At 39.0% G+C, this 22,470-nt stretch overlaps 1 protein-coding gene across 1 annotated transcript in view; it reads left to right on the top strand.

Moving 5' to 3' along the window:
• The first annotated feature begins 678 nt into the window (after nt 1-678).
• Nucleotides 679-22,470, top strand: part of LOC124544793 (transmembrane protein 248-like) — a 59,903-nt gene continuing 38,111 nt past the window's right edge. Inside the window, exons 1-3 of the mRNA XM_047123475.1 lie at nt 679-836; nt 980-1,171; nt 10,122-10,365. Of these exons, the coding sequence (XP_046979431.1) occupies nt 1,010-1,171; nt 10,122-10,365 (406 nt within the window). The 5' untranslated portion in view covers nt 679-836; nt 980-1,009. The remainder of the gene's footprint in view (nt 837-979; nt 1,172-10,121; nt 10,366-22,470) is intronic.

A 22,470-nucleotide genomic window follows, 5' to 3' on the forward strand; every position in this document is an offset into this window, starting at 1 on the left:
ATCATTTGTTGCACATTTTTCTAATGTCTGGTTCATTTATTTTTCGTAGCTCCAAAACCAGTTTCGAATGATCGGAAGTACCTTAATCAACGCAGAATCGTTACTGAGTGAGGCGGAACGGTGGTTAACACACTGGACTCGAATTTGGGAGGACGACGGTTCAAACCCGCGTGTGGCCATCCTGATTTAGATTTTCCGTAATTTCCCTAAACCGCGCCAGGTAAATGCCAGAATGGGTCCTTGGAAAGGGTACGGCCGATTTCCTTTCCTCTCCTTCCCTAATCCGACGGGACCGATAACCTCTCATTTTGTCTCTCCCCCCCAAACCAACCAACAAAATTATTAACTTCAGACTGATTTGTCTTTTTAATAATAGTGATAATTAAGCGCACGCATTGGGATATACTAAGAAATTGTCCCGATATAGCCTTTATGGCTCATGCATGGAACATAATTTATTTTATTATATTGTTTCTTTCGAATTGTTTCATTTAATTAGCTGTTAATAGGCGATACTGCATTTTTGTGCAGAAAATTAACGTTCCTGTTCGTCAATAATTATTGCAGGAGGAATGTAGAATCGAACTGAAGTCTTATAACAAAGATTTAATAACCACAGCACGAACTGTTGTTTACTTACAGCATTAAAAAACAATTGTCTATAATATACTGGAACGCTGTGCATCAGACGTCACGATGTTTCGACTTGTGGATAGTCATATGTTAGTGACGACTGGAAGGGCTTCCGCATCCGTAAGTGTGATAATATGTAAAATGGACGGCACTGTGAGAGGAAAGCTGACAGTTTCTAATGTTCACAAAATGTGAAGATAGAAGTAAGCATAATAATTATTTGTAATATGAGTTGATGATTCGTATGTAGCAGTTTATTTGTCTGTATCGTGTAAAATCGATTAACTTGCTAGAAAGTATCAATGTTTATGATTCGTAGCTTCTGTTTACATTTGACGTTTCTCAGTTTCAGTGAAGATAACAGGTAGTTGTAACCATGGGACTGAGCTACCCGCTAAACAACCTGAAAGGGTTCGCATCTAGTCGACCGCCGTTAGTGGTTTTCACGTTGTGTGTGACAGCATTTGCATTGACCACTCTTTCGTTAGCATACTTCATCAAGAACTCTGATTCTGTACCAAACCCTGATGCCGCAATAGTAAGTAAATATTTATACATTAAGATTGTTGCTTGTCGAAAGACGTATATTGCTGTGAAACGAACATTTCATAGAGTATGTCTTGGCTACTGGTAGCTCTAGACAGTGGAAGCTATTGATTTACAAGATGTCGATAAACTGGCGACGGAAGTCGCACTGAAACAATATGTTCCAGAACCCGATTTGTTGGCTTTAGTGCTCGAAATTTTCCTTCATGTTGTTGTTGCCATATTTTAATGGGTGGTCGAATCCAGAGGGTGAAATTTTTGTTGTGACATGCTTCTATGTTTTATTGGCCATTTAATAAAATTTTAATTTTTAGAAATATTTTGCCAGTGCTTTGATGATCCATCCAATGGAAGATTTCTCACTAAGGTAATAGAATATTTGGTCGAGTCACTGAAATTGTCCTGCAGTTTATTTTTTTCAAAGATTAATATAGCTTAATCTGGAGTTCGCACCTAAGAAAATAAAGCAGTGATGCTTTTAGTACATGTGTGTAAGACTTTTAAATGTTGAATCAATTTGTAATTTAGATTGAAATTATTTAGTATTTTTATAATAAGTCAGTCACTGTCTTTTTAAAATGAATGTTGTATGTTCCAAAAAACTAAAGCCTTTATTTATACTTATTTTGCCCGGGATTGCCTTCTTAGCCAGTGCTAGTCTGCTTTTTATGTCCCTTCTGCTACAGTCATCATATGTTGCAGAACGTCATAGGTAGCAGAATTCGGTCACTTTGTCTAATTGTGGTCACCAGTTTTGATAACTTCAAAATTGAAAATCTTATTTCTGCTACTTTTACCTTTACTGAAGTCAAACTGTTCATAATCTAACAACTCCTCAATTTCAGTCGATCCAGTCTTCTATATATTTTTCTTGTCAACAACTTGGATGTACCCTATGAGATATTAAGCTGACTGTGCAGTAGTTGTGCCACTGATCTGTCCTTGCTATCTTTGAGGATATTCTGAATGAAACTTTCCTGGAAATGTGATGGTATGTCTCAAGTCAAATATACTTGTGTACAACAACGGTAGTCATCCTGGTCCCTACTGCTCACTAATGGGTGTTCTAGCTTTTATGGTGTGCAGCAGGTGGTACAGGTTTTAAAAGTATTTTAATTAGGTTTTTCATAAAATTTTGACAAAGTATTTTGTAGGTAATTATTACTGTATGCTTTGCTGTAACTCTGCTGTATAAATTTTATAAAGTGATGTTACTGCCCTACTTTATGAATACCCATTGCTGTGGAACCAGTGCACAATTAGAAAATTTTATTACTAAGAGAGGTACAAACGTGGGCAGTGGGTAAAAAAGGTATACACCAACTTGAATTGTTGTTTGGATCCCACTTTCCTTAGTGATCACAGTAATTCTGAAGTTTTGGTGTTCATGTCTTCTGCCTTACATGGTCGGAAGTATTCCAAATCTTTATTTAATTCTGACACCGAATTGGATCCCGTCTTCCTTATTGACTCCTATTCCCTTTTCTCTTATGCCATGGGACAAGTCCTACCCATCGTAAAGGCCTTTAGTGTACTCTTTCCACCTATCTGATCACTACTCTGCATTTAACTGTGGAATTTTCATGCTCTTGATGTTGGTGTCCTTGTTTTCTAGTTTCACCGAAGGTTGTTTTGCATTTTCAGTGTGCTAAAAGTCATTCCAACAACAATTTCTTTTTAGATTTCTTCACATTTTGCCTGAAACCATTTTGCATTGGCTTTACTACACTTCCTATTTACATATTTCATTACAAAGTGACTTATATTGATGTACTTTTCCTGAAAATTTTTTCACTTTCTTTCGTAGATCAATGGAAATATTTCTTTTGTTACAAAAGGTTTTTCTGCAGGTGTTTCCCTTGTACTTATGTTTATCTGTCCATCATATGTGATTGCAATTTTTATAGCTAGCCATTCCTCTTCAATTGAATTGGCTACTGTAATATTCATTATCATAAAACCTACAGCCGTAGAGAATATTAAACACATCTTATCATTTCTCAGTATTTCGGTATTCCACTCCTTTCCCATCTGAATCTTCTGGATGACTCTCCTGAACTTAAACCTGCTGTTCATAATTACTAAATTGTGATCCAGGTCTGTATCTGCTTGTGGATGTGCCTTACAATCCAGCATCCGATTTTGGAATCTCTGTCTGACACTGGTATAATCCAGCTGCAATCTTCCCATGTGTCTGGGACTTCAATGTATACCTCCTCTTACTGTGATTTTTGAATCAGTGTCTTTGCTATGGCTAACAAATATTTTGCAGAACTCAGTTAGTTTCTCTCCTTTCTCATTCCTACTACCAAGCCCATAATCTCCCATACCTCCATTTCCTTGACTTGCTGCTGCACTCCAATCCCCCATGATATTAAATTGTCATCTCTCTTTCCCTACTTAATTACGCATTCAGTATCCTCATATGCTTTTATCTCTTCACCTTCTGCTTGTGATGTTGACATTTATACCAGATTTATTACTGTTTGCATTGGTTTGCTGTCAGTTCTGAATGGAACAACCCTGTCACTGAGCTATTCACAGTAACCCACTCTCTACCCTACCTTCATATTCATAATGAATCCTACTCCGGGTATACTATTTTCTTCTGCTATTTATACTACCCGTATTCATCTGAGCATCCATTTCTCTTTTCAGATTTCCTAGTTTCCATGCTACAATGAGAAGTCTGATATTCCACACTCTTACTCCTAGAATGTTACATTTTTGTCTGTTAAACTATGGAAGGTCCAGCATGGAATAACAACAATATTATGAATAGATTGCGACTCACCATAAAGAGAAGGTGTTGAGTTACAGACAGACACAACAAAAAGACTGTTACATATTTTAGCTGTTGCCCAAAGGGCCGTCTTCTGATGTAGTGTGCACCACCACCCCCTTTACCACTCCACCCCCCCACCCCCCCCCCCACACACACACAAATCAGTCCACTGTCCCTGGTTGCTGTGGCCAGATAAAGTGATTATGTGTGTTTGAATTATGCTAGTGTGAATGTGTATACCTTTTCTACTTCAGGAGATGGACTTTTGGGTGAAGGCTAAAATGTATAGCAGTTTGTGTCTGTCTGCAACTCAACATCCCCTCTGTGTAGTGAGTAGCAATCTGTTTGTTGTTGTTGTTGTTTTCAGTCCTGAGACTGGTTTGAAGCAGCTCTCCATGCTACTCTATCCTGTGCAAGCTTTTTCATCTCCCAGTACCTACTGCAACCTACATCCTTCTGAATCTGCTTAGTGTATTCATCTCTTGGTCTCCCTCTACGATTTTTACCCTCCACGCTGCCCTCCAATACTAAATTGGTGATACCTTGATGCCTCAGAACATGTCCTACCAACCGATCCCTTCTTCTGGTCATGTTGTGCCACAAACTTCTCTTTTCCCCAATCCTATTCAATACTTCCTCATTAGTTACATGATCTACCCATCTAATCTTCAGCATTCTTCTGTAGCACCACATTTCGAAAGCTTCTATTCTCATCTTGTCCAAACTATTTATCGTCCATGTTTCACTTCCATACATGGCTATACTCCATACAAATACTTTCAGAAACGACTTCCTGACACTTAAATCTATACTCGATGTTAACAAATTTCTCTTCTTCAGAAACGCTTTCCTTTCCATTGCCAGTCTACATTTTATATCCTCTCTACTTCGACCATCATCAGTTATTTTGCTCCCCAAATAGCAAAACTTCTTTACTACTTTAAGTGTCTCATTTCCTAATCTAATTCCCTCAGCATCACCCGACTTAATTAGACTACATTCCATTATCCTTGTTTTGCTTTTGTTGATGTTCATCTTATATCCTCCTTTCAAGACACTGTCCATTCCATTCAACTGCTCTTCCAAGTCCTTTGCTGTCTCTGACAGAATTACAATGTCATCGGCGAACCTCACAGTTTTTATTTCTTCTCCATGAATTTTAATACCTACTCCGAATTTTTCTTTTGTTTCCTTTACTGCTTGCTCAATATACAGATTGAACAACGTCGGGGAGAGGCTACAACCATGTCTTACTCCCTTTCCAACCACTGCTTCCCTTTCATGCCCCTCGACTCTTATAACTGCCATCTGGTTTCTGTACAAATTGTAAATAGCCTTTCGCTCCCTGTATTTTACCCCTGCCACCTTTAGAATTTGAAAGAGAGTATTCCAGTCAACATTGTCAAAAGCTTTCTCTAAGTTTACAAATGCTAGAAACGTAGGTTTGCCTTTCCTTAATCTTTCTTCTAAGATAAGTCGTAAGGTCAGTATTGCCTCACGTGTTCCAGTGTTTCTACTGAATCCAAACTGATCTTCCCCAAGGTTGGCTTCTACTAGTTTTTCCATTCGTCTGTAAAGAATTCGTGTTAGTATTTTGCAGCTGTGACTTATTAAACTGATAGTTCGGTAATTTTCACATCTGTCAACACCAGCTTTCTTTGGGATTGGAATTATTATATTCTTCTTGAAGTCTGAGGGTATTTCGCCTGTTTCACACATCTTGCTCACCAGATGGTAGAGTTTTGTCATGACTGGCTCTCCCAAGGCCGTCAGTAGTGTGTTGTCTACTCCGGGGGCCTTGTTTCGACTCAGGTCTTTCAGTGCTCTGTCAAACTCTTCACACAGTATCGTATCTCCCATTTCATCTACATCCTCTTCCATTTCCATAATATTGTCCTCAAGTACATCGCCCTTGTGTAGACCCTCTATATACTCCTTCCACCTTTGTGCTTTCCCTTCTTTGCTTAGAACTGGGTTTCCATCTGAGCTCTTGATATTCATACAAGTCGTTCTCTTATCTCCAAAGGTTTCTTTAATTTTCCTGTAGGCAGTATCTATCTTACCCGTAGTGAGATAGGCCTCTACATCCTTACATTTGTCCTCTAGCCATCCCTGCTTAGCCATTTTGCACTTCCTGTCGATCTCATTTTTGAGACGTTTGTATTCCTTTTTGCCTGCTTCATTTACTGCTTTTTTATATTTTCTCCTTTCATCAATTAAATTCAATATTTCTTCTGTTACCCAAGGATTTCTACTAGCCCTCGTCTTTTTACCTACTTGATCCTCTGCTGCCTTCGCTACTTCATCCCTCAAAGCTACCCATTCTTCTTCCACTGTATTTCTTTCCCCCATTCCTGTCAATTGTTCCTTTATGCTCTCCCTGAAGCTCTGTACAACCTCTGGTTCTTTCAGTTTATCCAGGTCCCATCCCCTTAAATTCCCACCTTTTTGCAGTTTCTTCAGTTTTAATCTACAGTTTATAACCAATAGATTGTGGTCACAGTCCACATCTGCCCCTGGAAATGTCTTACAATTTAAAACCTGGTTCCTAAATCTGTCTTACCATTATATAATCTATCTGATACCTTTTAGTATTTCCAGGGTTCTTCCATGTTTACAACCTTCTTTCATGATTCTTAAACCAAGTGTTAGCTATGATTATGTTGTGCTCCGTGCAAAATTCTACCAGGCGGCTTCCTCTTTCATTTCTTAGCCCCAATCCATATTCTCCTACTATGTTTCCTTCTCTCCCTTTTCCTACACTCGAATTCGTCACCCATGACTATTAAATTTTCGTCCCCCTTCACAATCTGAATAATTTCATTTATCTCATCATACATTTCTTCAATTTCTTCGTCATCTGCAGAGCTAGTTGGCATATAAACTTGTACTACTGTAGTAGGTGTGGGCTTCGTATCTATCTTGGCCACAATAATGCGTTCACTATGCTGTTTGTAGTAGCTTACCCGCATTCCTATTTTCCTATTCATTATTAAACCTACTCCTGCATTACCCCTATTTGATTTTGTGTTTATAACACTGTAGTCACCTGACCAGAAGTCTTGTTCCTCCTGCCACCGAACTTCACTAATTCCCACTATATCTTACTTCAACCTATCCATTTCCCTTTTTAAATTTTCTAACCGACCTGCCCGATTAAGGGATCTGACATTCCACGCTTCGATCCGTAGAACGCCAGTTTTCTTTCTCCTGATAATGACATCCTCTTGAGTAGTCCCCGCCCGGAGATCCGAATGGGGGACTATTTTACCTCCGGAATATTTTACCCAAGAGGACGCCATCATCATTTAATCATACAGTGAAGCTGCATGACCTCATAATATTTTTGTTATTATTCAGTCATCGTGTTGTGGTTATCTCCCACTGGGCAATCCATCCCTCCTGGAGACCTGGATCGAGGACTAGGCAGGAGTGTTTTGCCAATGGAGATACCATCATGACACTTTTCCAGTTACAGGCCACATGCCATACACATTGTGATGCTGTGGTTTCCATTGGCTTGTGCGTCCTTATGCCATTGATCATTACTGATTTGTCCACCTTGCTGAATGTCTTCAGCTGATATTGCTGATGAATTTTATTCAGAATTTAAGCAGTGGTTGGGTTCAAACGTGAGACCCGGAATGTTTTGATTTCTAGTCAGACATTACTGCCAGACCACTACCCATTAGCAGTGCTATTATATAATTGCAAATGACTTACCAGTATTTATGAGGGGTGTTTGAAAAGCCCGTGCAAAAATAAAAACTACTTAAATGTTTGGGGTAAACCCTTTTTATTTTTCGACAGTCTCCTTTTAGACTTATTCACTTCATCCAATGCTGTTCTGATTTGTTGATCCTTTCTGAATAATAGGAATTGTCGAAGTCTGTAAAATAGCTATTAGTTGCTGCAATCACCTCCTTGTTTGAATAAAATCTTTGTCCCGCCAGCCATTTTTTCAAATTGGGAAACAAATAGTAGTCTGAGGGAGTCAAGTCTGGAGAATAGGGAGGATGTGAATTGAGTTGGAATCCTATTTCCATTAATTATACGACCACAACTGCTGAGGTGTGTGCTGGTGCATTGTCATGATGGAAAAGGACTTTTTTGCAGTCCAATCACCGGTGTTTTTCTTGCAGTTCGGATTTCAAACGGTCCAATAACAATGAATAATACGCACCTGTAATAGTTTTAATCTTTTCCAGATAGACAATGAGGATTATCCCTTGCGAAGCCCAAAAAACAGTTGCCATAATCTTTCCGGCCAAAGGAATGGTCTCCCGCCTTTTTTGGTGCACATTATCCCTTGGTAATCCATTGGGTAGATTGTTGTTTGGTCTCAGGAGTATAGTAATGTATCCATGTTTCATCCATAGTGACGAAATGACACTTAAAGTCCTGAGGATTCTTCCTGAACAGCTGCAAACCATCCTTGCAACACTTCACATGATTCCATTTTTGGTCGAGTGAGAGCAATCTTGGAACCCATCTTGCGGATATCTTTTTCGTGTCCAAATGCTTTATGCAAAATATTATGTACCCGTTCATTCGAGATGCCCACAGCACTAGCAGTCTCGAGCACATTAACTCTGTCATCCATCACCATATCATGGATTTTATCAATGATTTCTGGAGTCGTATCCTCCACAGGGCGTCCAGAACATTCAGCATCACTTGTGCCCATATGGCCACTCCAAAAATTTTGAAACCACTTATAAACTGTTCTAATCGAAGATGCAGAGTCACCGTAATGTTTATCAAGCGTTTCTTAAGTCTCCTGAGGCATATATTGCATTTCATAAAGTAATGTTTAATCACCACATGAAATTCTTTTTCATCCATTTTTTGACAATCCCTCGACTTCCTTGATTCACACGAATGCCAAACACAAAGAAATAGACCAATATGGCTGAAACTTTCCAAAGTTGCTAACTAACTAAACATGACACTGATATGTGCTGGTGGTGCCGTGTCTCGGACTTTTCAAATGCCCCCCATACTTTGTAATGCCAGTAAATCCAGATTACAGTAGACAAAAATTATGTTTGGAACTAATAGTTCTTTCTAATTGAGAATAGACATGCGGTTTGTGGAAGGATAAAACTAAGTGAAACTTTTCCATGCCTGTGTACACTGAGCTGCAGGTGAAAATTTTATTCTGGATAAAAATGAGTGTAGTGTTTCTCAGTCCCGAAGTTGAGAGAGCAAGTTTTGCACAGTATGTGGTCAAAAATTGTACGATGGTAAGCACTGTGACAGATTTGGTTTGGATATGATAAGACAAAGTGAGAATTGAACATTGAGTTAGTGGAAGCGAAATGAGAAGTAACATAAAAGTGCAATTGAGGATTAGGGGTAACAGAAAAGGAGATAGGAGGAAAACGTGAATGTTTCTGAGGGCGAACATTTGAAGTTAAAAAAGTAAGCTTTAATAGAGTATAATGTTGAGTGAATAGTGATATTACCAAAAGATGTCAGATCGTGAGGATGTGTAGGAGGACAAGTTCCCATCTCTGGACCAAGCAGTATAGCGTAGTGGTTAGCAGACTGCACTCACATTAGGGAGGATAACTGTTTAAATCCACGTCCAGCCATCCTGATACAGGTTTTCCACAATTTCCTTAAATCACTTCAGGCAAATGCTTGGACAGCGCATGGCAAACTTCCTTCCCCACCTTTCCCTAATCTGATGTGTCCAATGACCACGCTGTTTGATCCATTACCCCAAATCAAGCAATCCTATCTTTGGAAATCAGTGAAACTTGTGCTGGCTTGGAGGGGAGGCACGCAGCAAGCAGTTATATACTTAAAGTCATGCTGCAGAGCATGTTCAGCAGCTGGGTATTGGATGTCCCCAAGGCAGACAGTTCTTCTGTATCCTTTCATGCACATAGCCATTTTAATGATAGTTATTACTATATAAAACAGAGTGGGCACATGTTCATTTATAAATGACATGTTGTTCACAAGTTACACTACCTTTGATGTTTTGCACTAATTCTTGTATTAGCGTTAACTGTATTGTGTGCGCATGAGATCAGTGATGAAGCAGTCAGTACAAAACCTGAATATTGCTCGTCTTTCTGTTTTGTACAGACCAGTGTCTCTTCTGAATCTGTATGTTCAGATTTGATAGTACTTTAATACTTTACAGGATTGGCCAACATTCCTGAGGCACTTGAGCAGCTTGGATCTCTGCGTATTGCCGGATGAGACCACCTCAGTGACACATGTCACAGCAAACAGTAGTGGGAGCCCTTCTACGACAACTGCAATCTATGACGAGCAGTTGTCTGACAGCTATGGAAATGTCTCTATTGCAGTGACTGCATCTCTGAGCCTTAGGGAACAGCTGCCACAAAATGTGACATTCCTTTCTGGGTCCCTCCCACTTAGTGGTAAGTCAGTGATCTCTTTAGTCTGGATCTGTTGGACTGTATAACATGCTGTTCTCAGTTTGTCCTTTGACTTCAACACTTTGAAGCTTTGTGCAGGTACTATTTAAAGTTGTTTAGCTGAGAAATCGTCAAACTAAAACACACTTTCTTAAGCTAATTTATCATTAATCTTGTCAGCTCTGTGACATTGACAGTGCTTAATATTCTCTATATGATGGATTTAAAAATAGTTTCTTTAGAACTAGTCGTGGCCCTCCAGTTCTGAGTCAGGCAGAAGGCTTGAACCGGAACTGTGAAAGATCTGCGATGAACTAGGCTGAAACTTCGTGCATTTAACTTCATACGGTTGAGAACTGCATGGCCTACCTAAATGTGTTGACAGTGCACTACACATCGAAGGCTGCAACATAAGTAGCTGACTGTATATGGAGTGTGTACAAGTTTCTTCCCATTCCAAATAGTAACAGTAGGAAATCAGGAATATTAATGTAAGATCCAAAGAAATGCACCTCAGAAATGAAATCACAAATGCCCTGACCAACTACTACCATCTGAAACAGTATCTCAGTTTGAAACACTTCAGAAAGGCAATGCAGCTCATGTAATAGTACAAAAAAATCCTTTTTAATGAATCTCTGGGAATCGAAATACTTTTTTCTTAAACAGGGGTTTTCCTTCAGTGATCTAGAGACTTATAGCTGATTGTAAAATTATTTGTATTGAGATAAATCAATGGGTGATTATACGTATAGAAACAGTAACTCAGTACGCTTTTTCACAAATGATCATTCTGTTAACTCACGTGGCACATGTCCAGTCTGTAGTCCAATTTGGTGCACACTCACCCGAAAAGTATCCATGTCTGTGCCAATTGCAACTGCCACAATTAGTGCCATTACAAAGACATCCTGTTTCCTTAAAATTCTGTGCATACTCGTAAATGGATTATCTGGTAGGTGGATCCTGATTGAATGTACATAGTCCAACAAACTGCAGTGCAGATTCTCTTGCAGAACTCAGTGATATGAAATGCCTCCGTTGTTGGTCTGGTAGCCATGCTGATGGAGATTACCATACTAAAAAACTCCTCAAGTTGCTGTAATCCCTTATTAGTCATGGTGTTGTACTGTTCTTCCAATGTTTTACAGTTTCTATGTCCACAGCCTCAATCTCTCCACTTACTCTAAAGTGAAAGATTATTATGTTTCTTAAAATGACATAACCAGCCGCTCGATGGACTGAAATTTTCAACACTGATCTTCAGGACGATTTCCTGAACCTTCTCTTGTAGCATGTTTTCACTTAACGGAAATGCTGCTACTTCTCATTCCATGAAAACATTTTAAAAGAATAGGTTCCACATCAGTAAACATTGACATGTGCTCATTCTTTCTCTTGCATCCAAAACCAGTAGTGGCAGTTACCACTCCCTTGTTTTTGAGAAAGGTACCCCGTACAGACTGTACCAAATAGTACTATTACTTAAGTGTGGAAAGTTTTATGCTGTGATTGTCCTTAGCATCACGGATGATCATCAGATTCTGCTGAATCATAAGCTTTCTGTGTTTGCAGGCCATAACTCCACAAAAGTAAAACTGATAAATTCAACAATAACAAAGACAACTCTTCACGGCTCACGATTCATTACTCTGCGACTGTGATGTCAGATCACATGACCAGAGTTGCACAGCAGGCAGAACGGAAATCGCTTTCAGATTTGTTTGATGCTTTTTCTGTTTCACTACAATGGAATTCAATCTATATACCTGTCAACCGAAAGAATCGATTACCGTACACTGCCATCACTTGACACAAAGTGTATCTTTGTGAAACTGAAAGAAATCAGAAACTCACTTGCACACATTAGGAATTGCATGAGAAGTGATTTTAATTTGCAGAATACTACGTGTTCATTCCTTAAAAGTGAATTTTTTCTTAAAGCAGGGTTTTTTAAAAGTGGGGAGCAATAACATTGATGTTATTTTTAACAGAGAGAGAGAGTTAAGCGGGTTCGTTAATTTGGATTTTGCTGTGGATACAGATAGCTGGCTAAAACTCAAAATTGACAGCAGTAAGATGTTTGATGTAAATCTAAATGTATATTGGAATGACAGACTGATGGGAAATACATGTGGTGTATTTGTTGGAGTATACAAGAACTTCAGTTCCACAGATACAGGTAATGGCAAACATATGGAAAGACCAGAAACACAACACATTACCACACATCATTCGCTTTAGAAAAACCGTTGGCATTTGAAACAACTTCCAGTCATTTTGGAGTGGATAAATGCTGATAGCGTATGGTTTTTAAGGGAATCTTATACCTTTTGTCCAGCAAAATACTGTTAAGGTCGGGTACCGATGGTGAAGGTAGATAGCGATCTCGCACTTTTCTCTCCAAAGTAGAAAACGGAGGCTTGGTAACATTGAGGTCTGGGGACTGTATTGGCCAGAGGAGAAGTGAAATTTCATTGTCCCACTCACAAATCCAGTCCTGTTTCTTTGGAGCCATGAGAACAGGGTCCCTGTCGTCCTGGAATGCAGGATCACCTGTGGAGAACGAACACTGTACCACGGGATGGATCTGATCAGTCAAAATGGTCACATAATCCTTGGCAGTAATGCAACAAGCAGAATACCCGTGGGGCCCGTGGAATCGCATAATATTGCTATAAAAGTCGTCACTGAATCCTGCCATGTTTCACTCTCAAAATGTAAACTTGGCCAGAAGTTGGAAACATTCTGACATTCTGAAACAAGTCTCACGTGGCCAAATGACTTTCTTCCATTGTTCTGTAATCCAGGTTTTATGGCTCCAGCACCATGTTTTTCCTGTTACGGACATTTGTATCATACTTTGGGAATTCCAGCTCGCCCTGCAATTCTCGGGCTACGAAGGTCCGTTCGTGTAATTTTGGGAGTGACAGGGTTTGCGAGTGTGACATTCAGTTCTCTGCAGGTATTATCTAATTTATTGTCACAATCCTGTTCAATGACTGTCTGTCACAATCACTCGACACACATTTATGTCTGCATTGCAACTTAGTGGATGATGATTTTTCCATTTTCCCCTCTAAGTGGTATGAATCTTCAATTAGTGCCTCTTGAAGCATGAAACACACTTCAGCTACCTCAGTTACAGAAGCACCCTCCATACGAGCACCTACAATTTGTCAAAACTCAAATTCACTTGCAAAGACATCACACAGGTGCCATTCGTGGCCAAATACAACAGTGCAATCTGCAGGCTCGACTAGCGTCTGCATTTATACTCCAGCATGCATTTCTTGTGGTGTTTCCATACTTTAATTTGACCCCTGCAGAAATTGAAGCTACGTTCAGGATTTTTCGGCCAAGACTCCGTATCAAGCAGGTATGATTTGTAATTGGATCTTTCTATCGACCACAAGGATCGACATGTATGTAGCCAAAAACATAACCACAAGCGTTTCCTTACTTCCCCCCCCCCCCCCCCCCCCCCTCCCTCCTTGCCTTTTTGATAGGGACAAGCAAAAGTAGTTTAATATTTTGGCCAATTTCAGTGCCGTATTTGCCCAATTTGGGATTATACAGTGTACTCCAAATGATTTGTGTGCAGGTTATACTGTTTCTAGATTATTCAAGAATCTAGAAAAAATACTATCGGACAGTAATCAATACCCTCCCCTTCCTCCTGCCATTTCCTCCAATATCATTTCCATTGTTGAAACAACTGCCACATGACAACAGAATAATGTGTTCATTGTTTCAGTAAAATCTTCTTGGTTTACAGGAAGGAAAAAAAAAAACCACTCAAGTTTGATAGCTCTCTCTGCCATCGTCATTGAGAGTTGAAGTCACTGATTGTAAACCAAGAAGATTTTACTGAAGCAGTAGACATGGTACTTTGTCATGATGAGGCACACGTTTAAACACTGGAAGTGACATTTATGGTCACACGGGTGGGAGGGGGGAGTTGTTTATTACAGTTTGATAGTAATTTTTAGATTCCTGTGTAATCTGCACACAAATAATTGGGCAAAAATAATGCATATATTGGCTAAACTATTAAATTACTTTAGTCTGTCCCTATCAACGAGGTAAAAAAAAAAATTCAAGGAAACTCTTGTGGTGCTGTAAACTGAGAAGATTTTACTGCCACGAAATATTCCATAGTTATCAGCCAGCCTGTTCCGTGTAAATCAAAAACAGATCCGATTTTCTGATGTTAATCGTCATGTAATAGTCACCAAAGAAATTTAAAACAAATGTGTAAGATGACAGAGAAATGACAAGAGAATCAAGAGAAATATGTTGAAATTAAAACAACAATTTAGAATTAATGGAAAGATTTGATAAGATGGAAAAATGTTGCAAAACTAAGTGCTGATTATGGTATTGGGATGCAGACTATTCGTGAGATTAAAAAGAATAAGCAGAAAATAGCGAATTTTGTCAGGAAATGCAATTCTCGTTCTGGACCATCTGCACAGAAAAGCATATAGAAATATACATTTAATGAATTAAATTCTGATCTTTTGCAGTGATTTAGCCAAAAATAAGCAGAACGTGTCAGTTTAGGTGCGATGTGTGCCGAAAAAGCTAAATTTTTTCATGATGAAGTAGGTTTATGGGGTGACTTTAATGCCTCATCTGGATAGCTAACCAGATTCAAACAATGTCACATGATTCACAGAATTACTGTGCGAGGAGAGTAGATTAGTTCAAATGTTGGTGTAGCTGGTTCCTTCTGCAAACAGTCCCAGAAATTTGTGGGAGAAGAGTAGTTCACACCAGACCAAATTTATCGTACAGATAAAAGTGCTCTATATTGAAAATATCTACCAACCAGAACCCTTGCTTTTAAGAGTGACGTTCATGCTCCTGGATATGAGTCGCTTAAAGAATGCATTATTAGTTTTGTGCACTGCTAATGCTTCTGGGAACCACAAAATGAAACTTCTAGTGAGTAGAAAATTTTAAAAAAATATTGCAGCTAAGGATCTCCCTTTGCATTATTACAACCAAAAAGGAGCATGGATGGGTAGTGAGAGTTTCAAAAACTGTTTCCACTCACATTTTGTAGCAAAATTTGGTGATTTCTAGAAAAGAGGGTTGCTACAGAAGGCTGTTCTATTGCTCAGTAATATCACTTCATGTCCCAATGAGAGAATTATTGTTTGTGATGATGGGCTCATCGTAACTAAGTTCTTACCTCCTAAAGTGAGTGCCATGATACAGCCAATGTACCACGGTAATTAGATCAGTAACACAGCACTACTGGCCTGATCTCTATGCATATTTTTATGAAAAGGACAGTCGCTACCCATCATATAGAGGAGATGCTGAGTCGCAGATAGACACAACAAAAAGACTGTTGCAAAATAAACTTTTGGCCAACAAGGTCTTTGTCAAAAATAGACAAGACTCATAGACTAAGTAAGTTCCCCATTCATACGGTAATCATTGGTGAAGACTTTAATCATCCAACAATTGATTGAGAAAATTACAGTTCTGTTGGTGGTGGGAGTGCCAAGGCGTCCTGTGAAACGCTGCTAAATGCCTTCTCTAAAAACTATCTACAACGGATGGATAGGGACACCACTCGTGACAGAAATGTATTGGCTCAAATGGCAATAAACAGACCTGACCTCCTAGGGGTTTTCCACATCAAAACTGGTATCAAGGACAATGATGTGGCAACAATGATTACCAAAGTACAAAGGACAACTAAAACGAGTAAAAAGATGTACACTGAAGAGCCAAAGAAACTGGTACACCTGCCTAATATTGCGTAGGGCCCCCGTGAGCACGCAGAAGTGGCATGGACCCATCTAATGTCTGAAGTAATGCTGGAGGAAACTGAAACCATGAATCCTGTGATCCCGTGGGGCTCTCCATAAATCCAGATATGCTCAATAATGTTCATGTCTAGGGAGTTTGGTGGCCAGCAGGTGTGTTTACATTCAAAACTGTTCCTGGAGCCACCCTATAGCAATTCTGAACGTGTGGGTTGTCGCATTGTTCAGCTGAAATTGCACAAGTCCATTGGAATACACAATGGACGTGAATAGATGCAGGTGATCAGACAGGATGCTTACATACATGTCCCCTGTTAGTCGTATCTAGGCAGATCAGGGTCCATTATCACTCCAACTGCACATGTCCCACACCATTACAGAGCCTCCACCAGCTTGAACAGTACTCTGCCCACATGCGGGGTCCATGGATTCATGAGGTTGTCTCCAAACTCGTACACATCGATCTGCTTGATACAATTTGAAATGAGACAGGCAACATGTTTCCAGTCATCAACAGTCCAATGTCAGTGTTGACAGGCCCAGATGAGGTATAAAGCTTTGTGTCATGCAGTCATCAAGGGCACACAAGTGAGTGTTTTGGTCCGAAAACCCATATCGATGATGTTTTGTTGAATGGTTCAGCATTGAAATCTGCAGCAATTTAAAGAAGGGTTGCACTTATGTCACGTTAGATTCTCTTCAGTCATCATTGGTCACCTTCTAGCAGAATCTTTTTCCAGCCACAGCAGTGTTTGAAATTTGATGTTTTACCAGATTCCTGATAGTCCCAGCACATGCGTGAAATGGTCGCTCAGGAAAATCCCCACTTCATCACTAAACATCACTTCCAAACTCGTGTAAATCTTGATAACCTGCCATTGTAGCAGCAGTAACCAGTCTAACAACTATGCCAGACACTTTGTCGTCGTATATAGGCGTTGCTGACCACAGTGTCATATTCTGTCTGTTTACGTGTCTCTGTATTTGTATATGCATCCCTTTACCAGTTTCTCTGACACTACAGTGTCTATATTCAATAAACAAGATAAAAAAATGAGTAATGTCATATCTAAGTGAGGAACTTGAAACTTTCAGCACAGGGCAGAAGCACGTAGAAGAACTATGGCTCTAGATTAAAAGAATAATTGACCATGCACTGGATAGATATGTACCGAGTAGGAAAGTATATAATGGGAGGGAATCTCCATTGAATACAGTCACTTTAATGGAATGTCTAATGAAATAGAAACTACTGCATAACTAGGTGTAAAAGTGTGGGGCTATAGATAGAGAGATGCTGAATGAAACAATTTTGGCTGTTAAGAGAGCAATGTGTGATGCCTTTAATGACTACTGTTGCAGAATATTATCAAATAATATTTCACAAAACCCAAAGAAATTCTGGTTTTATGTAAAGACTGTTAGTGACACCAGAGTTAGTGTCCAGTCCATAATGAAAGAGGCAGGAATTGAAATTGGGGGTAACAAAGCAAATGCTGAAATGCTTAACTCCATTTTCAAATGTTCATTTACAAAGGAAAACTCAGAAGAATTGCCCCAGTTTAATCCTCATACCACTGAAAATATGAATAAAATAAATGTTAGCATCAGTGGTGTTGAGAAACAGCTGAAATCGTTAAAAATGAATAAAGCTCTGGGGCCCAAGAGAATCCCTCTGATTCTGTGCTGAATTTGAGGCGGAGTTAGCTCCTCTTCTAACTGTAATCTATCGTAGATCCCTCGAACAAGGAACAAAAGATGGGGTAATAGAAGTGATCCAATATCCTTGATATCGATTTGTTGGTAAACCTTAGAACATATACTGAGCTCAGCAGAATGAGGTATCTTGAACAGAATAATCTCCTCACTGCCAAGCAGCATGGATTCAGAAAACATCAATGATGTGAAATCCAACTCACGCTTTCTTACATGACGTGCTGAAAGCTTCGGACCAAAGCGGTCAGGTAGATACAGTATTTCTTGATTTCAGAAAAGCATTTGACTCAGTGCCACACGTAAACTTACTGTCAAAAGTACAGTAATATCAGGCATCAAGTGAAATTTGTGACTGGATTGAGAACTTTTTGGTAGGGAGGACACAGCTTATTACTTTGGATGGAGAGTCATTACATGTAGAAGTAATATCAGGTGTGCCCCAGGGAAGTGTGTTGGGACCCTTGCTGTCATGCTGTATATTAATGACATTGAAAACATTATTAACATCATACTTTTTGCGGATGATGCAGTTATCTTTAAGGAATTACTGTCAGAAGGAAGCTGCACAAATATTCAGTCAGGCCTGCATAACATTTCAAAGTGGTGCAAAGATTGGCGACTTGCTTTAAACGTTCAGAAATATAAAATTTTGCATTTCACAAAAGAAAAAAAATGTAGTATCCTATGACTACAATATCGATGAGTTACTGTTGGAATCTGCCAACTCAAACAAATACCTGGATGTAATGTTTTGTATGGATATGAAATGGAATGATCACATAGGTTCAGTTGTAGGTAAAGCAGGTGGTAGACATAGATTTATTTGTTGAATACTGGGGAAGTGTCATCAATCTACAAAGGAGACTGCTTACAAATCACTCGTGTGACTGGTTCTAGAATGTTGCTCAAGTGTGTGGGACCTGTACCAAATAGGACTAGCAGGTGATATTGAACATATACAAAGAAGAGTAGCATGAATGGTCACAGGTTTGTTCAATCCATGAGAGAGTCACACAGAAATACTGAAGGAACTGAACGGGGAGACTCTTCAAGACAGACGTAAACTGTCCCGAGAAAGTCTATTAACAAAGTTTCAAGAATTGGCTTTAAATGATGATTCTAGGAATATGCTACAATCTCCTGCATATCACTCATGTAGGGATTGTGAGAATAAAACTAGAACAATTGCTGCATGTGTGGAGGCATTTGAACAGTCATTCTTCCCGTGCTCCGTATGTGAATGAATGAAATGGTAAGAAACCCTAATAATTGGTATAATGGGACATATCCTCTGCCTTGCACATCACAGTGGTTTACGGAGTGTAGATGCAGACACAAAGGACAACATATTGAAGGGTGCCAACTTTTATGTACCCAAAATGTGAAAAATTTTGATACAGTGGCCACAATTTTTAACCCATTGCACTGTTTTCATTATTCTGAGGGAAAAGCTGTCAGTTAATAGTCACATTTCATTCATGATCAACTCACTACATTTTTTGTAGTGAACTACATTGAAATGGTGTAATCTTAAGGTACAGTAGCTACTAATGTAACTACACAATTGCGTGTAAGGGGAATTAGCCCCCCCACAATATTTTTGTGAAACTACATAAGTTTTTTTTGACAATACTTCCCTGGCATGTTCAACATACAAGAGTACTACACTGAAGTGCCAAAGAAACTAGTGTAGGCATGTGCATTCAAATACAGAGATAAGCAAAAGGCAGAATACAGCACTGTGGTCAGCAACGCCTGTGAAGACCAATGTCTGGCGCAGTAGTTAGATCAATAACTGCTGCTACAATGGCAGGTTATCAAGATTTACGCGAGTTTGAAAGTGGAGTTATTGACAGCCCACGAGTGATGTGACACAGCATCTCCGAGGTAGAGACGAAGTGGGGATTTTCCCATTTGACCATTTCACAAGTGTACCATGAATATCAGAAATCCAGTAAAACATCAAATCTGACATCGCTGTAGCCGGAAAAACGAACGTGACCAACAATGACTGAAGTGAATCATTCATTGTGACAGAAGGGCATCCCTTCCTCAGATTGCTGCAAATTCCCATGCTGGGCCATCAACAAGTGTCAGCATGCAAACCATTCAACAAAACATCATTAATATGGGCTTTCGGACCAAAAGGCTGACTCATGTACCCTTGATAACTGCACAATAGAAAGCTTTATGCTTTACCTGGGCCCATCAACACAAACATTGGACTGTTGATGACTGGAAACATGTTGCCTGTTTCATTTCAAATTATATCGAGCGGATAGACGTGTACGGGTATGGAGACTTCCTCATGAATCCATGGAACCTGCATGTCAGCAGAGCACTGTTCAAGATAGTGGAGGCTCTGTAATGGCATGGGGCATGTGCAGCTGGATTGATATCAGACACCTGATACGTCTAGATACAACTCTTACAGGTGGCACGCCCATACGCATCCTATCTGATCACTTGCGTCCATTCATGTCCATTGTGCATTCCAACGGACTTGGACAATTCCAGCAGGACAATACGACACCCCATGTGTCCAGAATTGCTACAGAGTGGCTCCAGGAAAACTTTTGCAAATTTAAACACACCTAATTGGCCACCAAACTCCCCAGACATGAACATTATTGAGCATATCTGGGATGCCTTGCAACTTGCTGTACAGAAGAGATCTCCACCCCTCATATGCTTACGAATTTATGGGCAGCTGGGCAGCCCCACGGGGTTAATGGTTTCAGTTTTCTCTAGCACTACTTCAAACATTAGTTGAGTCCATGCCACATCATGTTGGTGCACTTCTGCATGCTCGGGGGAACGCTACACAATATTAGGCAGGTGTGCCAGTTTCTTTGGCTCTTCAGCGTATATCTGCTTACTATAGCCCTGTCGAATGGGCAGCATATCTGATCTAAACATATTGTTCTGGAATGTGATTGTATAGTTTCCTTTTGCGAATGTGTAATTTAGCAAATTTATTTATCATACCTAATTTATATGTTGCTGTTGCCATTTATAGCATAGTGAATAAATGTCACGTACATTTCATTATGGTTTTTCCTTATAAGAGACAGGGATATTGAAATTTATGACCAAGAGGTTCAAACTAGAATGAACGTATTATCATAACGGCTTACTTGTAGAAAATATACTGGATTTCTACAGAGAAATACTTCACATTTTATGCATTTTGTGTTGGACAACAGTGATGATAAAAACAAATTAGTCATGTGAATTATTCTAGGTACACTTGTCATATTAATGCTCTATGAAACCCACACTTTTGGCAATATCCACCATTGTCTTTGCAGGAGAGAACCTTATTGTTGGAGTAGTAAAGGTATCACATGAACTTAGTAGTACCCACTGTGGTCAGAGGTCACATTAGCATGTAGAACATATGATACAGGCTAACGTGTGGATCTGAAAGAGAAGTTCACATTCATATATATAATATAGTTGACACTTAAACTGTAACATACCACTTTTTTAGTCTAGATAGTATATTTACAATCTGACATATGTGATAAGGCAATTGTCACTAGTAAAAAGTCATTTCTGTTCTCTCAAAACACAAAAAGAATGTAAATTTGTAATTTTCCACGCAAAATTGGCAGTGTGAGGTTTTGAAATTCATAGCATAATAACAAATAAGTCATCAATGAAGAACTCTCGTTAATTCAAGTCTGTCTGATTTTGTGTTAAAATTGTTATTTATACCACTAAACAGAGTGAAAATGTTGAGTTCCACAATTTTTTTTGTTTTTTCCTCCCATGTCAGCCAAGTGGAATGGAATGGAATGTAATGTAATGGAGTACTTGGTAGTGTTGATAAAAAAATTCAGTCTTTAGTATGTGGACTCTGCCCTTCTACCAGTCCGAAATGAAAAAAAATATCCATACAATCATGTGATAATGAAGGTGAGAAAATAAAACCAAGTACCCTTCATTCACTCGAAATTATGTTTAAGAAGTTCCTGAAACATACTCATTATAATGCATGCAAGTACAAAGTGTAATTAACACACTTCAAAGACTACCTAGAACTTCGCATTTTCGTGTATGTTTTGTTTCTCTTCAGTTACCAGTTTCCTTGGGAAAGTGTAAAACTAGTAAATAGTGTGTTGCTAGTAAGCTGTTGCTTGAGTGGTTCCAAATTTTGATAGTAATTAACTTCTGGTGGCAAACCCATGAAGACTATTTTCAACACATCCACCAGGAAAGCTTGAAAAGTCATAATTAGCTTCATGGTATGAACAATATTCAGAATATTTATTTGCAGTAAATAGGCTGATGGAAAAAGTAAAATATAAGAAAACTCTCATGGTTACTTAAATCAGTGCTTCGTGTGTACTAATAATCACAGAAATACAAGGAGAAAACTGCCTGATCTTCATCAACAATAATTTTTATATATGTAATTTTGTTATTATTTCTTTTTTGTAAATACGAGGGGGTATCCAAAAATATGAGTTATTTTTTAAAAACTATATATTTTCAAACTGTGTACAAAACAACTTTATCCCCTTCAAAATACTCTCCATTATAACCAACACATTTGTCCCACCTGTGCTTCCACTGTTCAAAACATTTTTTTGTAGTCATC

Source organism: Schistocerca americana, chromosome 8 (genome assembly GCF_021461395.2).
Source record: "Schistocerca americana isolate TAMUIC-IGC-003095 chromosome 8, iqSchAmer2.1, whole genome shotgun sequence".
NCBI lineage: Eukaryota > Metazoa > Arthropoda > Insecta > Orthoptera > Acrididae > Schistocerca > Schistocerca americana.